Source organism: Rhincodon typus, chromosome 37 (assembly GCF_021869965.1).
Source record: "Rhincodon typus isolate 14 chromosome 37, sRhiTyp1.1, whole genome shotgun sequence".
Classification (NCBI taxonomy): Eukaryota; Metazoa; Chordata; class Chondrichthyes; order Orectolobiformes; family Rhincodontidae; genus Rhincodon; species Rhincodon typus.
In genome coordinates, this window is record NC_063368.1 from 15227323 (window position 1) to 15251717 (window position 24395).

Below are 24395 nucleotides of genomic sequence, written 5' to 3' on the forward strand. Positions count from 1 at the left end.
GTCCCTTGGAAGCAGAACAATACGTTAGATCTGTTGTGGTATAACTGTAACAATGCCAGAGGGATTCACCAATAATTTTAGGATAAGTGTAAAATGGCAGTGAGATATTACGTGAGTATTGATGGTCTTTGCAGTCAGTTTCCAGCCTGTTTCACCAGTGCAGTGACCTCTGCTCCAGACTCTGTCTCAAACTCTACTGTCTCTAGTTGCTTACTCTCCTCCTGCCGTATGATGTGTTCCTTTAGGAAGTGTTTGATTTAAGGGTTTTGGATTGTCAAAAGTCAAAAACCAAAGAAACTTGCATTTACATGGTGCCTTTCACAATGCCCACGTCCCAATGTGCTTTAAATCTAGTGAGTTCTGTTGATGGTCTTCAGTTGTAATTCATTTGCTATTGATTCCAGATCCGATGTTAAATCCAAGTCTTACTTAATGCCCCTAGTGGGGTAGATAAGCAATGGCCACAATTTTGAAGAAGAAGAACAGTGAAGTTCTTCCTTATGTCCTGACTAATATTTGTCCTTGTAAAAGCAGGTCATGTCCATGTGAAAGTATAATCCTGTGGATGCTGGAAATTCGAAATTAAAAACAAAAACTCAACAGGCCTGACAGCATGTATGGAGAAAGCAGCAGAGTTAATGTTTCAAAAGTCTGTTTTTCTCTCCTTTAATGCTCATCACCAAGTTGCTATTTATGGAATCTTGCTGTGTATACATTTGACTACCACTCTACCTATATGGCAACAGTGACTACATTTCAAAAGTACTTCATTGGCTAGAATGGACTTCGGGACGTCCCAGAGGGAATGAAAGATGCCACATGAATGAAAGTTGTCATTTCCTTTGAAACGGTCAAGTAATTTCATTCCAGATTTTTTTTCTTTTCTTTTGATGCAGAACAACAAACTCTTCATGGAATTCTTCCTGACTATCGGCTTTGAGGGGCTGGAAAACAAATACAATTTGGAACTTTCGCGAGGTAACTACCTAGATATTGTTATGAAGCAGAGGTCAACCCACACCTCTGATAACTGAAACCAAAGCACCTAAAGAAGCTTGCCTCACCTCATAATCTGTTAAAGGAAGTGTAACAAGTGGTATAACCTGCCTCTCACCTCCCAATCTGTTATAAAGGGGAGGTTAAATGAAATGAACTCCTAACAGTCACTCTATAATCAACAAGTAACAATTTATTTATCTAACTCTAACAGTGAACAAATTAACAGAACTATTAACAAACTGAACAACTCCCCCTTAACTACTTACTATTCCCAAATAAAACAAAACTCTGATGACATGCTGTTCCAAAAGATACAATACCCCCATATATAAACCAAATTAATAAAAAAAAACTTAAAACTTTGTCTCTCGAAATTACAGCCAGGCTGAGTCTTCCAGAATGCTCTGTGCCCTCTCCGCCTTTCTCTATCGAATTCTTGTCAGGAATATTAGCTATATCTTTATTTAGATGATGGTTTTCTGTGAGCCAGTTGATTTTCTGTTTAGAACTGGTTGTTAACTCTAGTAGATGGCAGTTGTTCTGACACCGATTTTCTTTTATACCCTTGATGACCTATTAATTTCTTACAAAAAGTTTGGACCTAGGTTGTCAAAACTATCAGATTTCTAAATTTAATTGGTTTTTAGCCTCTAAGTGCCTGGTTTAAATTAATTGGCTGATTTTTCAAACTGGTTGCCTTAATAACAAAACAAACTATTGCCTAGGTTGTTAACCCCACAGCCATCTGATAGTGTTTTAATTTCAGAAACTCTCTGTGCACATGCACATTTTTTTGAATCTCCAAGCCTGGAAAAACACACCATCTTTTAAAGGGACCACGCACCCTTTCCCCTATCATTTTACAAACATCAAATTCTAACATCCTGTCTTTCAATCCACGAATACTCTACCCAACTTTGCAACAATATTTATTCAGCTTGATGCTTGCAAACTTAGATCCCACCTCCTTCTAACCTTTGAGCAGAACTTTCAAGCACTGAGCTACAGTTGATGATGCTTGGATCCAACAATGACAAGATACTTGGAGCAGAATGAGCAACGCCCCATGTGACCAACCCAACATTCACTCAAACTTTTCTTCAGTGTTGAGTCTCCTTCAAGGAGATCTGCCTGGGTTGTTACAATCTGGTGCTGGTAGGTGACAGAGAGGGGCAGCTGCCCAATGCTTTTTCCAACTACTGCTTTTGAAAGGGTGAAAGAGGTTGGTTTCAAACATTTACCAGTCACTAGATGGGAGATTGCCAATGCTGTATCTCAGTAAACTGCCTTGTCTTATCTGGCTGAGGAAAGAAATGAAAGATTTGCATTTATATAGCTCCTTTCACAACCACTGAAGTATTTGCAGAAAGAATCAAACCGTTTAACGTTGCTGAAATAAAAGCAAAATGCTGTGGATGGTGGAAATCAAACAAATACAAAAAATGCTGGAGAAACTCAGCAGGTCTGGCAACATCTGTGGAGATAGAGTTCACTTTTCAAGTCTGGTATGGTTCCTCTTTTTTTTCCTTCTGCAGAAGCAGAGTCATACGAGGCTCTCAATGTTAACCCTGTTTCTCTCTCTACAGATGCTGCCAGATCTCCCGAGTTTCTTCAGCATTCTGTGTTTTGTTTATTTTGCTTAATTGAAGGGAGATGATAGCCTAATGGTATTATTGCTGCACTGTTGAACCAAAGACTCAGGTAACAATCTGGGGACCCAGGACTGAATTCTGCCACAGCGGATGGTGGAATTTGAATTGAATGAAAATCTGGAATTAAGTATCTAGCAAGGAATCCATTGTTGATCGTTGGAAAAACCCAACAGGTTTACTAATGTCCCTTAGGGAAGGAAACTGCCATCACTATCTGGCCTACAGGTGAATCCAGACCCAGAGCAATGTGGTTAACTGTTATTGGTAATAAATGCTGGTCTAGCTAGTGACACCCTCATCCTGTGAATGGGATTTTTAAAAAATCTGTACTTGTGTTTAGGCCCTCCCACCCTGCCTCATCACAGCCTACCTTGCATATGTAACAAGTAGGAACTTGGCTGATTTTTGGCATCATTCTGAAGATACCCATCAGATGATGGGCATGACCAGAATTAGCACAGTAGGGCTGAAAGGTATAGAATGAACATGGAGAGATCTTGCACGTACATAGTATCTTTCAGAACCAGAGGACATATCAATGTGCTTGATAGCCAATAAAGTACCTCTGAAATGTAGTCACTGTTGTAATATGGCAAACACACTAGCCAATGTGTGAACAGCAGGCTCCCTCGACCAGCAATGATAGTTGCGGTGCTGATTGAGGACTAAATATTTGGCAGAACAACAGGGTTTCTCCTCTACTTTTTTTTTTCTGAGAACGCGGGTTCCATAGACTAATAATCCTTAGGGGGGGAAAAAATAAGTCATCCATCATAAAAGCGAAGCCCCTTTGTTCTTAAACTGTCTCCACATTCTAGCCCTCCTACAAGGGGAAAAACCTCAGAATTCACCCCGCCACGTCTCCTCAAGAACTTGAATGCTGCAATGAGAGCATCTCTCATCCTTCTAAACACAAATGGGCAAAGGACTAACCTGTTCAAACTTTCTCCATTTTGGGATCTTCACAACGCGCAACTAATGTTACCTAATGGATTTAGGTATGCGAGCAGAATTAGTAAAGGAAGAGAACCAGCGCTCCACATTTGTTGAACATATTACCATTTTTACTAGGAAATTGTTGAACAGATGCTGATGGGCTTGCCACCAATGAAGTAGGTCATGGAGGACCCCAGGGCTAAACCTGAACAGCTTAATGCAGGTCTGATGCGATCTCCTGTAAAGTATAGAGACTCTCATTGTAGCTGAACCTTGATTTGAGAGACAAAAGTACAGTGTTCACAGCTGAAATTGTTAACTATTTTGTTACCAGAGTGGCGGATGCTGAAGAACAGGAAATTTCTGGGATCTATAACAGAACAAAACATCAGAACAAAATCAAAACCTGTTATCCAGGAACTGGAATCCAGGTAAAGTGACTGAAGAACTTGCCTTTATGTAGCACCTTGTGCAACATTGCAATGTATTTCTGCCTTCCATACTTGATGGCATGGTGTAATGTTGCTTGATGAAGGAGTTGCCTTTTGAGGAAAGGCTGAGCAAGTTGGGCCTATCCCTTGAACACAGTAAGGACTGCAGATGCTAGAAGCTAGAGTCTTTAAATGTGGAGCTGGAAAAGCACAGCCAGTCAGACAGCATCCAAGGAGCATGGAAGTCAGTGTTTTGGGCCGAAACCCTTTGTCAGGACTATCAGCCCGAAATGTTGACGTTCCTGCCCCTGCCACTCTTCAGGGGATATGATGAATGTTTACTGTGTTAGATGGGGTCTGAATGGAGGCAGGCTGCGTTGTCTTGTTATACAGCAAACAGACAGCTGAAGGATCTCTTTGCTTCTCTGAAATAATGATTACAACTAGTGGAAGCTGTAAGGTCAAATCCTGACCGTGTTATCGTAACTTTATTTTGGCAGCACTTCATCTCCGGGAACCTGCAATAAACCCCTTCTATCAGAAATAGAAAGGTAAGATTTCTTCTTCTGAATCCAGATTGGAGAAAGTGATTAATGGGGGGAGTTGAGGGTCACAGGAAAGTGGAAGTGAGGAATGTCAGAGCAATCAGGATCCTACTGAATGGCAGAGCAGGTTCAAGGGTTGAATGGCCTACTCCAGTTTTTTTTTTCTAATTCACTATGGGACATGCATGTCACTGGCTGGGCCCAGCATTTATTGCCTGTCCCCAGTTTTTCTTGATTAGGTGTGGTGAGCTGCCTTCTTGAACCACTGCAGCTTGCATGCTGTAGGTTGACTCACAATGCTCTTGAGGAGGGAATTCCAGGATTTTGACCCAACGACCGTGAAGTCAGGATAGTGAGTGGCTTGGAGGGGAACTTGCAGGTGGTAGTGTTCTCATGTATCTGCTGCTCTTCACCTTCAAATGGAAATGGTCATAGACTATTATAACCCTGTAGAGTGTGCAATTCAGCCCATCGAGTCCACACCGACCCACTGAATAGCATCCCACCCAGACCCACCCCTCCCACCCCATCCCTGTAACCCCATATTTCCCATGGCTAATCCACCGAGCCTGAACATCCCTGGTCGCTATGAGCAATTTAGCACGGCCAGTCCTCCTAAACTGCACATCTTTGGGCTGTGGGAGGAAACCAGAGCACCCAGAGAAAACCCCCGCAGATATGAGGAGTATGCACAAACTCCGCACAATCGCCCAAGGGTGGAATTGAATGCAGGTCCTTGATGGTGTGAGGCAGCAGTGCTAACCACTGAGCCACTGTGCCGTCCACTGTGTTTGGTCATGGTCATGGTCATGGTCGTGGGCTTGGAAGATGCTGTGTAGGGATCTTTGGTAAATTTCTACAGTGCACATTGCAACTACTGAGTGTTAGTGAAGGAAGTGGATGTGATGCCGGTGAAGCAGGCTGCTTTGTCCTGGAAGGTGTCAAGCTTCTTGAGTGTTATTGGAGCTGCACTCATCCAGGCAAGTGGGGAGTATTTCTTCACACTCCTGACTTGTGCTTTATTGATGTTGGACAGGCTTCAGGGAGTCAGGAGGTGAGTTACTCGCTGCAGTATTCCTAGCCTCTGACTGGCTTTTTGTAGCCACTGTATTTATATGGCAAGTCCAGTTGAGTTTCTTGTCAATGGTAACCCCAGGAATGTTACTAGTGAGGGTTTTTAGTCTTGGTAACACCATTTGAATGTCAAAGCTCGAAGGTTAGATCTGTCTCTCATTGGAAATGGTCATTACTTGTTCCTATTTCTTACGGTGTTATAGTTTTACCAGAAGACTTCTAACTAATAGAATACCGATTGCTGATTACCAGAGCCACAATCCACATTCGTGTGAAGGATGGGGCCCGCTGGTTTAATTATTCAGCAGGAGCAATAGGACCGTGTACCAAGGGTGTGGATTGTTACAGAGGTATTAATGTCATCTTTTTCTTTGCCCTGGTAGTACCTGTGTGGAGCCAGAATATACAATCGTGGCTGAGCCTGCAGATGAGCACCCCAGCTTCCTGGTAGCAGAAATCTCCTTACCAAAAGTGGTTAGTATTTTAATTCCCAAACAGCTGCATTTCGGAGAGCAGGGTGGATGGCTCTTCAGAGCCAGGATTCAGGATTTGAGGATAAAGTTACAAAAAGTGCAGACCAATTCCTAACCCGTGACCGACAGTGGCACCGAAGTGTTCAGTTAATGAAGCAGAGATGCTTGTGATTGATTGTTGTTCATGTTTCCTTGTCTTTTACTTTGCCTCATTTCTAGGTCAAGAAGCTATAGGTTCCAGGGCCAGAATCGATCTCAGCTCTAATTCCAGTGGAGCACTCAGGGAGTGCTGTTTTGTCAGAGGAGTCATGTTTCAAATTGAATTAGTCTTATCGGTCAACCTGTCTGAGTTCAGTCAGGTTCTTTTGTGATTCCCATTCACCCTACTAATAAGGGCGAATGTGAATGTCTGGTGGGGACAGCATTGGCTTGTTTCTGGTAGTCTGCACTGTCAGATGTTTGCCTAAACTAATGGCTTAGGCTTCCATGTGATAAAAGATCCTCTAAAAGATTGAAGGTAATTGCATATGAAACCATTGTACAGTATAAGAAGCTTATGTCTTCAGGCAGAAACTGAGCCTATGCCAACCCAATTTTTTATTCGTGTCTGGGATGTGGGCATCACTGGCTGGTCAGCATTTATTGCCCATCCCTAACTGACCTTGGGAAGGTGGTGGTGAGCTGACTTCTTGAACTGCTGCAGACCATGTTCTGTCAGCTATCCCACAAAACATTAGGGAGGGAATTCCAGGATTTTGACCCAGTGACACTGAAGGACTGTCAATATATTTCCAAGTCAGGTTGGTGAGTGGCTTGGAGAGGAACTTGTAGGTGCTCGTGTTCCCACGTATTTGTTGCCCTTGTCTCGCTAGATAGAAGCAGTCATGGGTTTGAAAAATGCTATCTAAGGATCTTCAGTGAATTTCTGCAATGAATCCTGTGGATAGTTTATCTGTAAGCTCATTTGTCACATTGGGTAGTGACTCTGTCCGAACCAGAAGCTCCAGGTTCAAGTCCCATACCAGGACTTGATGGGTGAAGGCACGTGCGTTCATAGTGCCAAACAGGGAGAGTGTCAACTTGTTCATTCTTCCAATACATGCAAGCAGCAGGTGGGTAAGAGCAGGAGAGATTCCAGGTGAGCTGTGTGAGTGAAAGAGTTTGTAACCTCCACCATCACTATCCATAGCTCCACACTCTAACTTCTTGGGTAACCTGTTGGCTGGAAGGCTGGTGTGGATCAGATCAGTGCCAACAGCACAGGGTTTGATCCCTTTTCCAGATGGGGTAGATTCAGCACCTGCCTCTGTGCCTGGCCAGTGGTGAACATTACTGTGGGTATTCTGGCAGAGAATGGAAGAGAAGGCAGGTATTGTGAGCAGGCTTTCCTAATTATGCAGGAGTCAGATACTAACTGTTTCCAGTGACCGCAGGGAAGGTAACCAAAGGGCCCAGATTTCAGATGCTTGGCAAAAGAAGCAAAGTGGAGGCGAGTACAAAACTTTAATCCATAACATTTGTTTGGATTTGTAATGAGCTGCCTGTTAGGATGATGGAAACAGACTCAATAGCAATTTTTCAAAGGGTATTGAATGAATGATTCGGTGGGGTGGGGGTGGTGGTGGGGGACACAAATATTGTCAAATGTGGGAAAAGAGCTGGGAACTTACACTATCAGGATGACTGTTCTGATAGAGCAGGCGCAGACTCTCTGGGCTGAGCAGCTTCCTATTACGTTGCTCGATTCTTGGGTTACAGGTTCTCTTTCTTGTGCACCACAGGATTCAGCAGGATCATTACTACTCGACCTTGGAGAAGACCGGATTGTGTTGTGGGCACGGCCAGATCTTTATCACTTAGATATTTACATCCCGTACAACATTGTTCAGGAGAAAAGTGGCTCTCAATTCAACAGGAAAACCAGGGTAAGGAGAAGTTAAACAATCAGGCAGTTCACAGCTCCTCCTAATACTCATAGTCTGTGACCAGCACACAAACCTTAGAGCTGTTTTTAACCACACAAGACCACATTGGCAGTAAGCACACAGAACTGAGTATGGGAGGAATTGTTTGCTTTTACCTTTTAATTTTTGTTGTACATGTACAGATGCTAGCGCAAAGATAACTCTACCATGTAATATCGAATCAAATGGATTTGCCCCTCTTTATCCAGTGCTGTATGTGTACAAGTGCAGGTGAGCTGTGAGTTTCTACACAGGAGTCGTTTATTTGTCAGTGTGGAAAGAGTTTTGTACGAAAGGTGACAATAAGTGGAGGGTGCAGGAGAAGGCTTCCATCAGAAGGAAGCGAGTGTATTTTCCGAAATGTGTGAGAAATCGTTCAGTTTTCGCTTTGTTCCCTGCCAGGTTCTGACCATAACGATGCCAGTGCAGCCAGCCTAAGACCAGAATTGCTTCCAGGACGAACAATGTTCGCACAAACTGAATAACCGGAACTTCTGCTCGTTCCCAGCATGGCAGGTTGTCAGCACCACATTTATGATGTCATTTTACATGACAGCAACGTGATGTTCACTGACTTTGCTTTTCTCTTTCTCATTCATTTGAATTGCGCTTAAAAATAATTGAAGTTCAATACCGTCTGGTATCTTGCCCAAGGATTTTTTTTTGATATTTGCTTACTGGATGAGCATGTCACTAGCAAGGGCAGCATTTATTCATAACCCATTGTCCCTTAGCTGGTGGTGAGCCACGGTTCCAAGTTCAACTGAGCAGCTTACCCAACCTGTTCAGAGGGCAGTTAAGAGATTAGCCACAGTGCTGTGGATCTGGAGTCACAAGAGGCCATAATAAGGAAGGATGGCACATTCCCTCCCTTAAGCGAACAGGCAGGTTTTTGCAACAATCCATTAGTTTTGTAGTCTCCATCACTTCCACTAGCTTTTTATTTTCAGGTCCCTATTTAATTGAATCTGCCCTAGCTGACATGGCAGGTTTTGATTTCTGGAATCGTCGAAATTTCTTTTTAATGTTCATTCAGGGGTTGGTTAATATTTATGTCTGCCCCCCTGAGAAGGTGATGGTGAGCCACTGCAGTCCCTTTAGTGTAGGTAAACCCATAACATTTGGTTATATAATCTAGATGGTACTGTATCTCTAAGTCCGCACTCTTCATGTGTATAAACGTTTACGGTGAAAGCTGTCAGGCTATTTGACATTGGTGTCCATCACAGCAACACCAATTGCTATCCTCCTCCCACGTTCTGGCATTCTTTGCAGCAACATACATTGGATAATGATTACAAGTGTGAATGCCAGCTTATTGCAAACAGCCAATAGGAGGAAGAAAGGGTTTGCGAAGCATGCTGTGCCAGATTCATAGAGTCATAGAATCAGACAGCACAGAAACAGACCCTTCGGTCCAACCAGTCCATGCCCCTGCTGAAAGTCCCATTAAAACCTGAGCTCTTCAGACACTAACTGACCTAATGTGTCTTATGTTTTATGTTATTATTTTGGATTTAAAAGCATTCATATTTTTCATCTGGTTACTAATGCCCATTTCACAGCTTGGAAATAACATTTTCAGGGCCTGCTCTAAAATATAGACAGTTCATGAAATCGTTCCAACACAGGAGTGAAAATGAGAGCTAATTTTCTTAAGGCCTGTTCAAGTGCAGCAAGTTATTGGTTGCCCATCTTTCTACTAGGTTTTACTTCTGCCCTGCATTTACTTGATGTAAATAAAATCGTTTTCTAAATGGTGTATTGTGTTGATAAGAATGCGGTCTTGCTTATCTGAGCACTTTTCTCTGTTGCAACAGCTTTCATTCCTTTTGAGCTTTTGTCATTTGAAAACTGATTGCATGCGCAGTTGCAATGTTTTAGTGCAAAGGGCCCCCCTTTGGTAACTGAGTGAGATACATAGGAAGAATGGAGGTGGAGTACCATAATGCTTGTGCTTGTGAGTCGGATGACAGAAGAACAAATTGAACAACTGAAATCAAACCAGACCTCCTATGCTTAAGACTGTCTCATACTTCCCCAACATCTAGTTTTGAGGGAGCGATTCAGATATTTGGGGTGGACTAGGTCTGGAATGCAGTACCCAAGACCAGTGGAGGCAGCTCAGTCAAGGTGATCCCGAGTTACAGGGTGAAGGTGGGAGAACAGCACAAAGTATAGAGAACCAATGCAGACACAAGGGTCTGAATGGCAGCCACTTGTGCTGTAACAGTTATGATTAAATAGCACAAGCTATCAGGTTCATAGAAAGCAGTGCTACCCAATACCCCACCCAACACACATTCATTGTCCTGACTTCTACCCCTTCAGAGCAATGCCAATTCAGGCATGTGAAGACGTTTGTAAATATGGTTTGTTGCTCAAAGTTACTTCATAACCTGACACGAGAGGGGTGGGAGAAAAAAGGGCCAAATTTCCCTCGAGTGAATAAGGATCACTCTGTCTCATTTAAAGTTTCCACCTCTTGCCTTAAACCTGTGCCTCCTAGTATTTGACATTTCCACCCCAGGAAAAAGTCTTCGACTATCCACCCTATCTATACCTCTCATAATATATAATATTACTACCAGGTCAATCCTCAGCTTCTAATGCTCTAGAAAAAAAAAATCCAAGTTTATCCAGCTTCTCCTTATAGCTATTAGAGCAGCACAGTGGCTCAGTGGTTAGCACTGCTACCTCACAGTGTCAGGGACCTGGGTTTGATTCCAGCCTTGGGTGACTGCCAAAGCTCCACACAGACATTCTCCCTATGTCTGCGCGGGTTTCTCCCAAGTACTCTGGTTTCCCCTCTCAGTCCAAAAATGGTTAGGTGAATTGGCCATGGTAAGTTGCCCTGTAGTGTTCAGGGTGCAGGCTAGCTAGAGTAACCATGGGAAATGCAAGGTTACAGGGATTGGGTGGACTGCTAGTTGGAGGGTTATTGTGGACTCGGTGGGCTGAATGGCCTGCTTTCACACTGCAGGGACTCTACGAAGGATAGACCTTGCTGGGAACAGTTTTTCTTGGCAGTCAATTGAAGTACATTTGTAGTCCTTTTGCCTGAACCAGTTTGCGCACAGCAAATCTTGGCAGTAATTGTTGAAGGGAGAAGATTGGCTCAGGCAGCAGCATTCCCTGTGTTATAGGATTATTTTTATATTTTCACCCCCACAAGTCAGTCAGGCCTTGATTTAACATGTCCAAATCAAATTTGCATTTTGTTAGGCAAAGTTGTTAAGGAATATGGGCTAAAGGTAGGTAAATGGAGTTATGCCACAGATCAACCATAATCTTAATGAATGGAACAGGCTCAAGGGGGATGGTCTGCTCCTATGTTCTCTAAAATGGCCCACGCTCTTTATTGTAGTGAAATGTCAACCTACTTTAGGCTTGAAACCATAATCTTTAATTAAAAAGGCAATCAAAGTTTGACACATATGCATTTAAACTGCAGCACACAGTATTTGTGGACAAGTTGATTCAACATTAAGAACTAAAGTACAGCTTTTTGCACTTTTTATTTGCATTCCTTTCAGGTACAAAGAGAAATAAAAAACTAGAAGCAACACTTGATATAAAGACCATCACAGGCATTTTGTCTGCAAACTTGTATCAATACTCTGACATGGGGCATGTTGTAGCATAACTTAATATACTATGGTTCAGTCACAATTTGGTCTGAGTTTTAGCCTGAAGGCATGTTCAGTGTGGGGTGAGGAAGGGCTGCAATAATATTATGATGTCAGGGAAACCTGAAAAAAAAATTTAACTGTGGGACCACCTCACCTGCCTCTGACCTGTCTTAACGTCGCACTTTCTGGCTTATCATTTCTTCTCACTGCTGTGACATGCCTCAGTGTTTTCCTACATTAAAGATATTATACAAATATACTTCTTTCATCATGTATTCTATTGAGAGCTGACTTTCCATTTGCCATAGAAGGCTAAACAATTGCAGATCCTCGGCAAAGTTTTTATTTATTCATTCACAGGATCTGGGTGTTACTGACACAGGGAGCGTTTATTTCCCATCCTGAATTACCCTGTAGAAGGTGGTGCTAAACTGCCACAGTCCATGCAGTGTAGCATCGCCCACGGTGCTGTTCAGGAGCACCAGTTTCCATGATTTTAACCCACTGACACTGAAGGAACCGTGATATTTCCAAGTCAGATCGACCCAATTCTGCTCCTATATCTTACCATTCAGCCCATCAAGCCTGCTTCACCTGATTGTGGCTGATATGTTTCTCAACCCCATTTTCCTGCCATCTCTCCATAACCCTTGAACCCCTTACAATCAAGAACCTATCTATCTCTATCTTGATTTTACTCAATGACTTGACCTCCACAGCCCTCTACTGCAATGTGATGTACAGATTCACCACCTTCTGGATGAAGAAAGTCCCCATTCTCAGTTCTAAAGGGTTGGCCCTTCACTCTGAGGCTGTGCCTTCAGGTGGAAACATCCCCACGTCCACTCCATCCAGGCTTCTCAGTATTCTTTCAATGTAACTTTCAATGAGGTCCCTCCCTCATCTTTCTACACTCCATACAGTACAGACCCAGAGTCCTCAACTGCTCCTCTTATGACCAGTCCTTCATCCCTGTGATCATTAAACATATTGTGGACCCCATCCAACACCAGCACATCCTTCCCTAGATGCAGGGCCCAAAACTGCTCATAATGTTCCAAATGCGGTCTTACCAAAGCCTTATATTAGCCTGTGCAGTACACGTCTGCTCTTGTATTCATTACATCAATGTAATTTTCATCACATTATTTTTGGCATTTATACTGTCCCTGACTTCCCTTGTTAGCTATGGTTGCTTCATTCTCCCCTTAACATGTTTCTTCTTCCTTGGGTTGAATATCTGTTGGGCCTCCCAAATTACCCCCAGAAACCCCAGCCATTGCTGCTCCTCTGCCTTCCCTGCTAGACTCCCCTTCCAATCAACTCTGGTCAGCTCCTCCCTCATATATTTATAGTTACCTTTACTCAATTGTAGTACCATTACATCTGATTCAAGCTTCTCCCTCAAACTGCAGGGTGAATTCTATTTTATTGTGGTCACTGCACCTAAAGGGTTCCTTCACCTTAAGCTCCCTAATCAAGTCTGCCTCATTTCACACCACCAAATCCAAAATTGCCAGTTCCGTACTAGGCTCTACCACAAGCTGCTCCAAAAATCCATCTCGGATATCCCACAAATTCCCTTTCTTGGCATCTGCTACCAAACTGATTTTCCCAGTCCAGCTGCATATTGAGGTCTCTGATGATTATTTTACTAGTGCCTTTCTTACATATCGTCAGACATTTAGTTCCCACTCCTGATCCTCTTACCGTCATGTCTCTGTTATCCCCACCACGTTGAATCTGCCAATTTCAATCTGTGCCACAAGCTCATTTACCTTGTTTCATTTACTGTGTGCTTTTAAGTACAAAAATGTTTTAAAAAGATTTAAGTGTCATTTGATGCACAACTAACTGATAGAAAGACACCAACTATGTTCAAAAGTTGAAAATGTTGGGAAACACTTGGTAGATCAGGCATAGCCAACGCATCAATTTGACAACCTTTTATCAAATCAGTACATGTTTGAGATGAATGGCTGTAAAACAAGTTGGAACTGGAAAACAGAATGAGTAAAAGAAAATGTCTGTGATAGGGTAGGGATGATTTAAAGGTCAAAAGAAATGAAGAAGCTAGAGTCTGATAATCTAGTGGAGCAGTTAGAACTAACAAACAAGCTCAGATGGACAAGAATCTGTGCCAAAGTTCTAGAACCAGGCTGTTAAACCTTAACTTTGCCACCACTTGGTCAGAACATCATGCTGTGTCTCACCCAAAGAGAGGTACCAGAAGGACAGCGTTGAGCTTCAGCTACTTACAATCTATGTCAGTGACCTGGATGTACAGACGGAGTGAAATGGAGCAAAATTCGCTGAGAGTGCGAAGCTAAATGGAATATGAGCTATGATGAGGATGCAAAAAAAGTGACAAAGGTTAAATAAGGCAGGAAAGTAGCATTTGGAATGTAATGTGAAGTTATCAATACAAAAATAGAAAAGCGCATGATCTTTTCGATGGCAAGAGACTGGGGAATACTGGTATGTGGACGGATGTGGGTGTCAGTATACACTAATCTCAGAAATAGAATGTGTAGATGCAGCTAGGAATTAGAAAAACAACTAGCGTGTTGGTTTTTATTATGAAGAGACTGAAGAATAAGAACAAGTTAGCCTTACTGGGCCTTGGTGAGACCACATCAGGAGGACTACACATAGATTTGATCTCCTTGTGTAAGGTTTATCTTAAAAGAGTGCAATTGTGGATCATATAATTGATTCTTTGGATGAGAGGCCAATAAACACCAGCCTTGCCATAGTCTGAGAATGGTTTTAACATTGTGGCATAAAGGAGAAATGCTTCTATGCACCTTAGATAAAAATACAAGAGGAATTAACAATCAATAAGTTAGATAGAGGAGAGGTTTGAGTAAGAGGACAAGTTGTGAAGCCAAACCAATGTCCAGATTTCTAAAGCCAGCAATTGGACAAAATCATCAATCTGTCCGAGTGATGTAACAAAACATCATCACTGTGCCAGAAATTCAAATGTTGCCTCTATGCTGAGTGTCTTGAGTGAAAACCTAGGGCATAATGACTACCAAACACAGCTTCTTCAGTCAATCAGGCAGAGGTTACCTGCTAAGCTTTTTTATAGAGAATAATGTCTGGAAAGAGAAAAAGAAACACAACTATTTAGTCTATCTGTATAGACAGGGTGGTTGAAAAAGGCATTTAGCACACTTGCCTTCACTGCTTAGTCCTTTGAGTATAGATGTTGGGAAGTCATATTGAGGATGTACAGGGCATTGATGTGACCTCTTCTGGGGTACTGCATCCAGTTCAGGTCGCCCTGTTATAACATAAGAACATAAGAACCAGGAGCAGGAGTAAGCCATCTGGCCCTCCGAACCTGCTCCGCCATTCAATGAGATCATGGCTGACCTTTTCATGGCCTCAGTTCCACTAACCCACCCTCTCACCATAACCCTTAATTCCTTTACTATTCAAAAAATTATCTATCTTAGCTTTAAAAACTTTCAACGAGGTAGCCTCAACTATTTCACTAGGCAGGCAATTCCACAGGTTCACAACCCTTTGGGTGAAGAAGTTTTTCCTCAATTCAGTCCTAAATCTGCTACCCCTAATTTTGAGGCTATGCCTTCTTGTTCTAGCTTCACCCACCAGTGGAAGCAACCTCCCTGCTTCTATCTTATCTATTCCCTTCATAATTTTATATGTTTCTGTAAGATCCCCCCTCGTTCTTCTAAATTCGAATGAATGTAATCCCAGTCCATTCAGTGTCACCTCATAAGCCAACCCTCTTAACTCTGGAATCTCCTCTGCACCCCCTCCAATGCCAGTGCATCCTTTCTCAAGTAAGGAGGCCAAACCTGTATACAGTACTCCAGGTGTGGCCTCACCAACACCTGATATAGCTGCAACATAACCTCCCTGCTTTAAAACTCAATCCCTCTAGCAATGAAGGACAAAATTCCATTTGCCTTCTTAATTACCTGCTGCACCTGCGAACCAACCTTCTGCGATTCATGCACAAGGAAGGATATTATTAAGCGGGAGAGGATTCAAAAGAGATTTATCAGGATATTGCCAGCTGTGGAAGATTTGATTACAAAGAAAGGCTGGTTAGGCTGGGACATTTTTCACTAGAGCATATGAGGTTGAGAGGCGACCTTATGGAATTTTATAAAGTTATGAGGGGTATAGATAAGGTCAATGGTAGGTGTCTTTTCCCTAGGATGGGGGATTTCAAGACTAGGGGGCACATTTTAAAGGAAAACAGAAAGAGATTTAAAAAAGACATGAGGGGCAAATGTTTTACGCAGAGGATGGTTCGCATGTGGAGCGAACCTGCTGAGGAAGTGATGGATGCGAGTACAATTACAATGTTTAAAAGACATTTGGATAAGTACACAAATAGGAAAAGTTTGAAGGGATATGGGCCAGGATAAGGCAGGTGAGACTTTAACTGTTTGGGATTATGTTCGGCATGGACTGGTTGGACCGAAGGGTCTATTTCCATGCTGTATGACTCTATGACTCTATCACTTTTCAGTTAAGAGCTGCTGAAATTACAGCACTTGAGCTGTGAACACTTAGGATGAGAATTCTAACGCATCACTGAGAGAGACCTTTCAGCATTTCGATTGCTGGGTGAATCTGCATTTCAGCAGCTTAAGGTAAGTGTCAATTTTATTTGTGTCTCGCCGGAAGCAGTGCAGGAGATTGTACAGTTGCAACATTATTGAGTCTCCATCTTCAGCTAAACGGTGTTCCCATGGCACTGTCTGCTCAATGGCTCCACCAAGCTGTCCAATCTGAAATGCAAATGAGAAATGTTTGCTGATAAGTACAATACTAGTGACTATTCTTATGCCTGCTTAGCTCAGTTGGCTGAGCAACTGGCGAATGATGCCAACAAGCATATGTTCAATTCCTGTAGTGTCTGAGGTCTCCATGAATGTCCTGCCTTCTCAACCTCACCCCACACCTGAGACATGGTGACCCTTGGGTTAAATTCACCCCTAGTCATCTCTCTCTCATGAGAGTGGGACTATGATTCCTTTACCCTTGATTGCTAGCCTCACCTATTCCAGGCCCAGCAATGCCCCATTTTAAAATTCACATCCTTGATTTCAAATCCCACCCCCCTGCAACACTGCCCCTTCCGTCTCTCTGTGATCTCCTCCAGCCCTGCAAAGATCTCTGTATTCCTCTGTTGCTATTGCCCCACTGGTCACCCCTGTTGAGGCCCCCAAGCTCCAGAATTCACTCCTGAGACCTCATTAGCTCTTCAAGTCAAACCTTAAAATCTTTCTCTTTGATCACGCTATTGGCCAACATTCCTTAATATCTCCATACTGCAATGTCAGATTTTGTCTGGTGGAGCTCCCATGAAATACACTGGGAAGTTTCACTATGTTAAGGGCATGGTATTGAAGCCTTAAGGGAATTCTGGAAGTGGAATTAGAACTAGGTCAGGCAGACTCCCAATCCTCTCTGTGGTCAACTAACCTTCTGCTGCTCACTGTCTATTCTGATATCTGTGGAACCCTGACAAGTGATTGTGAATTCGAACCAGAACAGAGAAAATAGCATAACAGAACATGCCATTTTATGGGGTGGTGAGTCCCTGTAACTAATAATTTATATAACAGTGGAGTAGCAGTGGTTTAAAGTTAAATCCAATGGTCCAGTACTCCAGACCCCAGACTAGATATGGAGTTGAATCCCGTCAAGGTAGCTGATGAAATTTATATTTGAGGTTGTTGACTTGCTCGCTGAGCTGGATTGTTTTTGCTTAGACATTTCGTCACCATGCCAGGTGATATCATCAGTGAGGCCTCCGATGAAGTGATATTGTTCTACTCCACTTGGAATTTATACTGTCCGGTCCATTATAGTGAGTAGTGTCATTTCAGGTTTTGATCTGTATAGGTTTGTATATGGGGTCCTATTCTACGTGTTTGTTGATTGCACTATGGGTTGAGAGCCATGCCACTAGGAATTCCGTAGTGCAATCAACAAACATATAGAATTGGACCCCATACACAAACTCACACAGGACAAAACCGGAAATGACACTACTCACCAAAACGGACCAGACAGTATAAATTCCAAGCGAAGTAGAACAACATCAATTCATAGGGGCCCTCACTGATGATGTCACCTAGCATGGTGACAAAACATCTGAAGGAAAACAAGCCAGCTCAGTGAGCAAGTCAACAACCTCACCCACAACCCCAGCTACAGATCTTTGCTAAAATTTGAAATTTAATTCATAAATATAGAATATAACAGTAGTCTCAAAATGGTGACTATTGACTGTTTAGATCACGTTAATAGAGAAAATCTTCCACATTTACCTGGTATGGCCTACATATGACACCAGACATATAGCAATGGGGTTGACTCTTAACTGCCCTCTGAAATAGACATACAGCCATTTCAACTTATGTTGCTCAGTTCAAGGTAATTGGGATTGGACAATAGATGCTGGTCTTGCCAGGATACGTGATTAAAAATACAGAATTCAAACTTTTACAATACCGAAACAAGGTATTGAGCCCATCAACCCAGTGCTAGCTCTTTGACAACGCAACCCAAAACTAATCCTATTGGATATTGTCCTCTCTGTGGCATCCTAGTTTAGTGCAGAATGATCTTGTCTCTAGGTTATGGGTTTGAGTCCCACTTAAGAAGCTTGAGTAGAAAAATCTAGGCTGACACTCACAGTGCAGTACTGAGGGAGTGCTGCACTGTTGCAGGTGCTGTCTTTCAAATGGCACATGAAACTATGTCTCTAGTGTTCTGTCAGGTGGACCTAAAAGATCGCATAGAATCATAGAATCCCTACAGTGTGGAAGCAGGCCATTTGGCCCACCGAAGAGCATCCCACCCAGACTCACATCCCTACCCTATCCCTGTAATGCTGCATTTTCCGTGGCTAATTCACTTAGCATGCACATCCCTGGACACTACAGGGCAATTTAACATAGCCAATCCACCTAACTGCACACTTTTGGACAGTGGGAGGAAACTGGAGCACCCAGAGGAAACCCACGCAGACACTGGGAGAATGTGCAAACTCCACACAGACAGTCAACCGAGGGTGGAATCGAACCAGTCTCCCTGGCGCAGCGAGGCAGCACTGCTAACCACTGCTAATCAATCTGATGGCATTATTTTAAAGACCAAGAGAGACTTCCCTGGCCAATGTTGGTCCCTTGCATCTAATAGTAAAGAAAACTAGAAGATTATCTGGTCATTATCACTTCGCTAATTGTGGAAGAGTTCTGAGCAATATTTGGCTGTTTTGTTTTGTACATTGCAACCCTTTGAATAGAAGTGCTCAATAGACTGTGACAGACTTTGAGATGACCTGAGGTCACAAAAGACACTGTAGTTTATTGTCCCACCTCAGTATGACAGTACCTGCTCAGTTATCTTAGTCAATCCTTTCGCAAGTTGCTTCATTTGTTTGACAATCTTCACTGATTTACTCAATATGGAGTTGGTAATCCCATGGGTGGCACTGAATTCAGAGATCACATACTGTAGAGGGTCTCGCCAGGAATGTAGGATAACAATTGCAAGGCTCAGCAGACGTTCATGCTAAAGTTGAACACATTGCAAATGATTTTTTTTTCCATTTTAAATGCTATTTTTTAATCCTCATTATCTACTTTTCGTTTGTTCTCAGCCCTTAAATTGGAGTGGGTAATGTGTGCCAAAGTGCACCCTTGTATGGAAATCACTCACAAACACTCAATCTAGGCTGACACTCCCAGTGAGGGAGTGCTGCGCTGTTGCAGATGCTGTCTGTAGAGCTCTGCCAAGTGGACCTAAAAGATCCTATGGTATTATTTTAAAGAAAAGCTGAAGAGAGAGAAAGCTCCTTTGGGTGAGTTAATGATACTCAGTGTTTGCCTCTGCACTGTCAATACCACAGGGGAGGAGGAGGAGGGAGAAGCCCATACAAACATTCTTAGGCTTTTGCCAAAATAAGAGAACATCAAGGGTATGCAGTATGGCTCAGTGGTTAGTACTGCAGCCTCACAGTGCTAGGGACCCAGGTTCAAACCCAGCCTCGGGTGACTGTTTGTGTGGAGTATGCACATTCCCTCCTTTTTCTGCCAAGTGCTCCGGTTTCCAAATATGTGCAGGTTTGGTGGACTGGCCACACTTAAAATATATTGTAGCATTCAGGGATGTGAAGGTTAGGTAGATTAGCCATGGAAAATGCAGGGTTAAAAGGATAGGATGGATCTGGGTGGTGGGGAGTGAGCCCTGTGGAGGGTCAGTAGTGCATACCCAATGGGCTGAATGGCATCTTTCTACATTGTAGGGATTCTATGTGTGTGGCCTGCTAACATGGGCCAGGAGAATTAATTCCATTCCCCTTCAACACTCAGACCCCTCACCACCCAAACAAAACATTGTAGGTCGGAGTCAAATTGGCCAAGGAAACTGCATTGATGGCATTTGAGGAGAAGGTCATTCTCAACCCCTTACAAGCATGGCAATTTTTCACTGATCATATACAGTGTTAAGATGCAGAGAGATTTAACAATGTCACAAGCCAAACTGAACCCAGGGACTGAGCCTGGTTTCTGGCTTCTCTTCCTATCTCCAAGTGAGAGGTCATAGCTTCTTGATCAGTCAGAGAATCGAGGGTTACAGGCAAAATGCAGGAAAGTGGACATGAGAAATGTCGGATCAGCCATGATCCCATTGAATGGCAGAGCAGGCTCAAAGTTCTGAATGGTCTACTCCTGTTCCTATTTTTTACGGTCTTGTTTATGGGAACTATTTACCTGCCTCTCCTCCCTAGTTAATGAGGAGCGAAGGGTTTTCCGAAATTCAGGTGCATGTGCAAATTTTTGCAGGGTCTCCCTCTTCAAGTTGTTCCACTAGAAATACTCACAGGTGTACGTAATGCATCTTCCTTGTTCTGAGGGGTCACAATGGAGGACGTGTGGCAGCTATTGATAATGCTGAAGTTAAGATGTTGGCCTTGAATAAAATGTTGTTTCTGTGAAAGGACAAGTAACCAGAATCAGTCATTTCTTCCCGTAACCTGCTGTTCTGCTAAATAGGATCATAATTGCTTTGAATGGTTTATTGTCACTTACATTTTACAGTGAACAATGCAGTAAAATACAGAAAAAAGCTTCAACTGTTGCCACAACCTGACACTATTTTGAATAGTATAAGAATTAAAGAGTAAAAGATATAACTGGAAGAGTCTATACCTTTGTTCACCACCTCCACCATGAATCTTGAGGCTCATGACTAAATGGTCTAGTTGTGGCAATAGCTCTACTTTCCTGCCTAAGGCCCCCCCTCCCAAAAGGCTAAGCTCTGTTTACACTCCAAAGGTTAATTCAGAATATATTCAACCACCCAGTCTACAATTCTGTAATTCCAAGACTATTGTCCCTGCTGAGAGAAGAAATTCCTCCTCATCTCTGTCTTAACAGTGCCATTCCCACCCAGATCTGGGTTCTGTAATGAAAGGTGCATAAAAATTTGTAATATTATTATTACTTCTGGTATTTGAATTGTTTAATTAAAGCCTAATGCGCGTGGGTTAATGCTTTGAAGGTTATATTTTTTAAAAGATCAGAAAGTCATTCTGGAACAGTGACCTAAATGCACTAGTTCAAAGAAGACACATGACTGCACTCGAGGCCTTGGGAGATCTCTGGAGTGTAAATGGAATTAGATGTTTATACTTTTCAGTTTATGATGGACGGTGTGAACATATCAAGCCATTAACAACACCAAATCCAGAAATTGTGGAAAAGCTCAGCAGACCTGACAGCGTCTGTGGAGAGAAATCAAAGTTAACATTTCAGTTCGAGTGACTCTTCCTCAAAAGTTAACATTTCAGTTCGAGTGACCCTTCCTCAGTTCTCCACAAATGCTGCCAGATCTGCTGAGCTTTTCCAGCAATTTCTGTTCTTGTTTCTGATTTGCAGTATCTGCAGTTATTTTTGTTTTTATATTAAGTCATTAGTTTTGTTTCCAGTTTTGTTCAGTTCTCCTCTCGTGGGAGAACTTTTGTGGTCCCAGCTGATGGTATTTTGGACAAATCAGATCCCAGAATAAAATCTGGCTCGATAAATTCCATGTTAAATTTTTTTTGTTTCATCAGTTAACATGATGGGTTCTAGCTGAAAATATTCATATGTGGTTGCTCATATTCTTTAACAACAGAACATAAGTTTATTACACAAAAGAAATGAGCCCCACTATATTATGTATTACAGTTAGAAAGATTTAAACACAAACATTAAAACAAAATTTCAACTTGTTTCCCAACACTATCTGTTACAGACACTCATACTCAAATTATACTCCTATGTCAACTCTTCAATTTCTAATTAACTGATTTCTCCCAGTTTCTCTTTCTTGAACTGTAGAGACTATTTTACAATTCCTTCCTGAATCTGATGCCGTAAAATCTTTCCCAAGTCATAGGGTCATGAGTCATACATCGTGGAAACAGACCCTTTAGTCCAAATAGCCTATGCTGACCATGTTTCCAAATCAAACTAATCCCACTCGCCTCTGAAGGTCTAACCTTTTCAATTCTAACAACCTGAAGATTTTTGTACTAAACCTTCCTGGCTTGGAAACTTCGCAAACAAGAGGAAAAATGACATTACTGCTGCAGTGACTGGTTTCCTCTGAACTGAAGAATTTCAGAACTGAACTGAATGAAACAGAACTGAACTAAAACCTGCTAAGAGAGAAAGTAAAAACTTGCCTCTGAATTTCATGTTTGATTCCTCTCAATCTTCAGCATCTACCCTGGTAATGTTCATCAAGATTTTATATGTTTCAATGAGATCACTTCTTGTTCTTCTAAAACATAGAATATAGGAGCAAGCATAGACCATTCTGCCCTTCGAGCCTGCTCCGTCATTCAATACAATCATGGCTAATCATCCAACTCAGCTCCCCCTGTTCCCACTTTCTTTCCTGTTAGCCCTAGGAACAATCTCTACATCTTTCTTGAAAGTCTTTAGTTTTCTGTGGTAAGGAATTTCACAGGCTGACCACTCTCTGGGCAAAGAAATTTCTCCTCATCGCAGTCCTAAACGGCCTACGCAGTATCCTTAGACTGTGAGCCCTGATTCGGGACGCCCCAATCATAAGGAGCCTCTCCTTCGTATGGTCCTGTTAGAATACTATTGATTTCTTTCATATTCCCCACCCCAGATAGTCCTAATCCATGCAGTTTCTCCCTGTACATCAGCCCTGCCAATCCCAGAAATCAGTCTGGTAAACCTTCTTTGTTCTCGTTCAGTGGTCCTTCCTCAGACGAGGAGACCATAACTGCACGGAAAGAGCATAAAGATTTGCGGGATGAGATAGACCAGGTTCACATTGCAGCCACTGTAGGCTGTTGGCGTTGGCAGTGAATGCTTGAGGTGGTGCATAGATAGCCAAGTCAGACATGGTGGATCTACATTCATCCAGACTTGCATTAAATAATTATTAACACTAATCCTCAACGCATCTGATACCAAAGCAACAACCTGTCGAAGTAATAATTCACTACTCATCATCACAGACATTTTAGGATTTTTAAGAAAGTTAGTTTGATCCCTTGACTTCATGAATATACTCAAGGATTAAGGGCAGGAAAAGACCATCAGCCCTCGAGCCTGCTCTGTCATTCGATAAGATCTTGACTGATCTGATTATGGTCAATTTCCTGTCTGCACACCTCCCAAAACATCCTTGTTGATTGATAATTTGCCCAAATGGGCATGGAATATATTCAATGACACAGCTTCCAGAGCTCTCTGAGAAAGAAAATTTCACAGCCTCTGAGAGAAAATAATTCACCACATCTTAATCTTAAAGGAAAGGCTCTAATTTTTAAATTGTACATGCTAGTTCTAGACTCACCCAAATGGGTAAATATCCGAGATAGGAGGAACTGCAGATGCTGGAGAATCTGAGATAACAAGGTGTAGAGCTGGATGAACACAGCAGGCCAAGCAGCATCATAGGAGCAGAGAGGCTGACGTTTCGGGCCTAGACCCTTCATCAGAAAAGGGGGAGGGGAAGGGGGTTTTGAAATAAATAGGGAGAGAGTGGGAGGCGGATAGAAGAGGTATAGAGGAGAGGATAGGTGGAGAGGAAACAAACAGGTCGAAGAGGCGGGGATGGAGCCAGTAAAGGTGAGTGTAGGTAGGGAGTTGGGAAGGGGATAGGTCAGTCCAGGGAGGACGGACAGGTCAAGGGGGCGGGATGAGGTTGGTCGGTAGGAGATGGAGGTGCGGCTTGAGGTGGGAGGAGGGGATAGGTGGGAGGAAGAACAGGTTAGGGAGGCAGGGACGAGCTGGACTGGTTTTGGGATGCGGTAGGGGGAGGGGAGATTTTGAAACTTGTGAAATCCACATTGATACCATTGGGCTGCAGGGTTCCCAAGCGGAATATGAGTTGCTGTTCCTGCAACCTTCGGGTGGCATCGTTGTGGCACTGCAGGAGGCCCAGGATGGACATGTCGTCTGAGGAATGGGAGGGGGAGTTGAAATGGTTCGCAACTGGGAGGTGCAGTTGTTTATTGCGAACCGAGCGTAGGTGTTCTGCAAAGCAGTCCCTGAGCCTCCGCTTGGTTTCCCCGATGTAGAGGAGGCCACAACGGGTACAGCGGATGCAGTATACCACATTGGCAGATGTGCAGGTGAACATCTGCTTGATGTGGAAAG

The 24395-nt window shown here is 42.8% G+C and overlaps 2 protein-coding genes across 8 annotated transcripts in view; one reads left to right on the plus strand and one right to left on the minus strand.

Moving 5' to 3' along the window:
* Positions 1-17502, plus strand: part of pih1d1 (PIH1 domain containing 1) — a 28093-nt gene extending 10591 nt beyond the window's left edge. For 6 of the 7 annotated variants that reach the window (XM_048617421.1, XM_020532173.2, XM_048617422.1 and 3 more), the window contains 6 exons: positions 897-978; positions 3922-4018; positions 4519-4569; positions 6021-6111; positions 7892-8035; positions 8477-9836. In XM_048617421.1, the coding sequence (XP_048473378.1) occupies positions 897-978; positions 3922-4018; positions 4519-4569; positions 6021-6111; positions 7892-8035; positions 8477-8512 (501 nt within the window). In that variant the 3' untranslated portion in view covers positions 8513-9836. Of the gene's footprint in view, positions 1-896; positions 979-3921; positions 4019-4518; positions 4570-6020; positions 6112-7891; positions 8036-8476; positions 9837-16219 lie in introns of those variants that run through there. The other variant, XR_007265670.1, reaches the window with a different exon arrangement.
* LOC109933217 (prolactin) lies at positions 16299-23133 on the minus strand. The gene is made up of 4 exons (XM_048617370.1): positions 23017-23133; positions 20591-20698; positions 19099-19278; positions 16299-16481 (listed from the first exon to the last, which is right to left on the minus strand). The coding sequence occupies exons 1-4, from the start codon at positions 23131-23133 to the stop codon at positions 16299-16301; spliced, it is 588 nt and encodes a 195-aa protein (XP_048473327.1).
* Positions 23134-24395: the final 1262 nt, after the last annotated feature.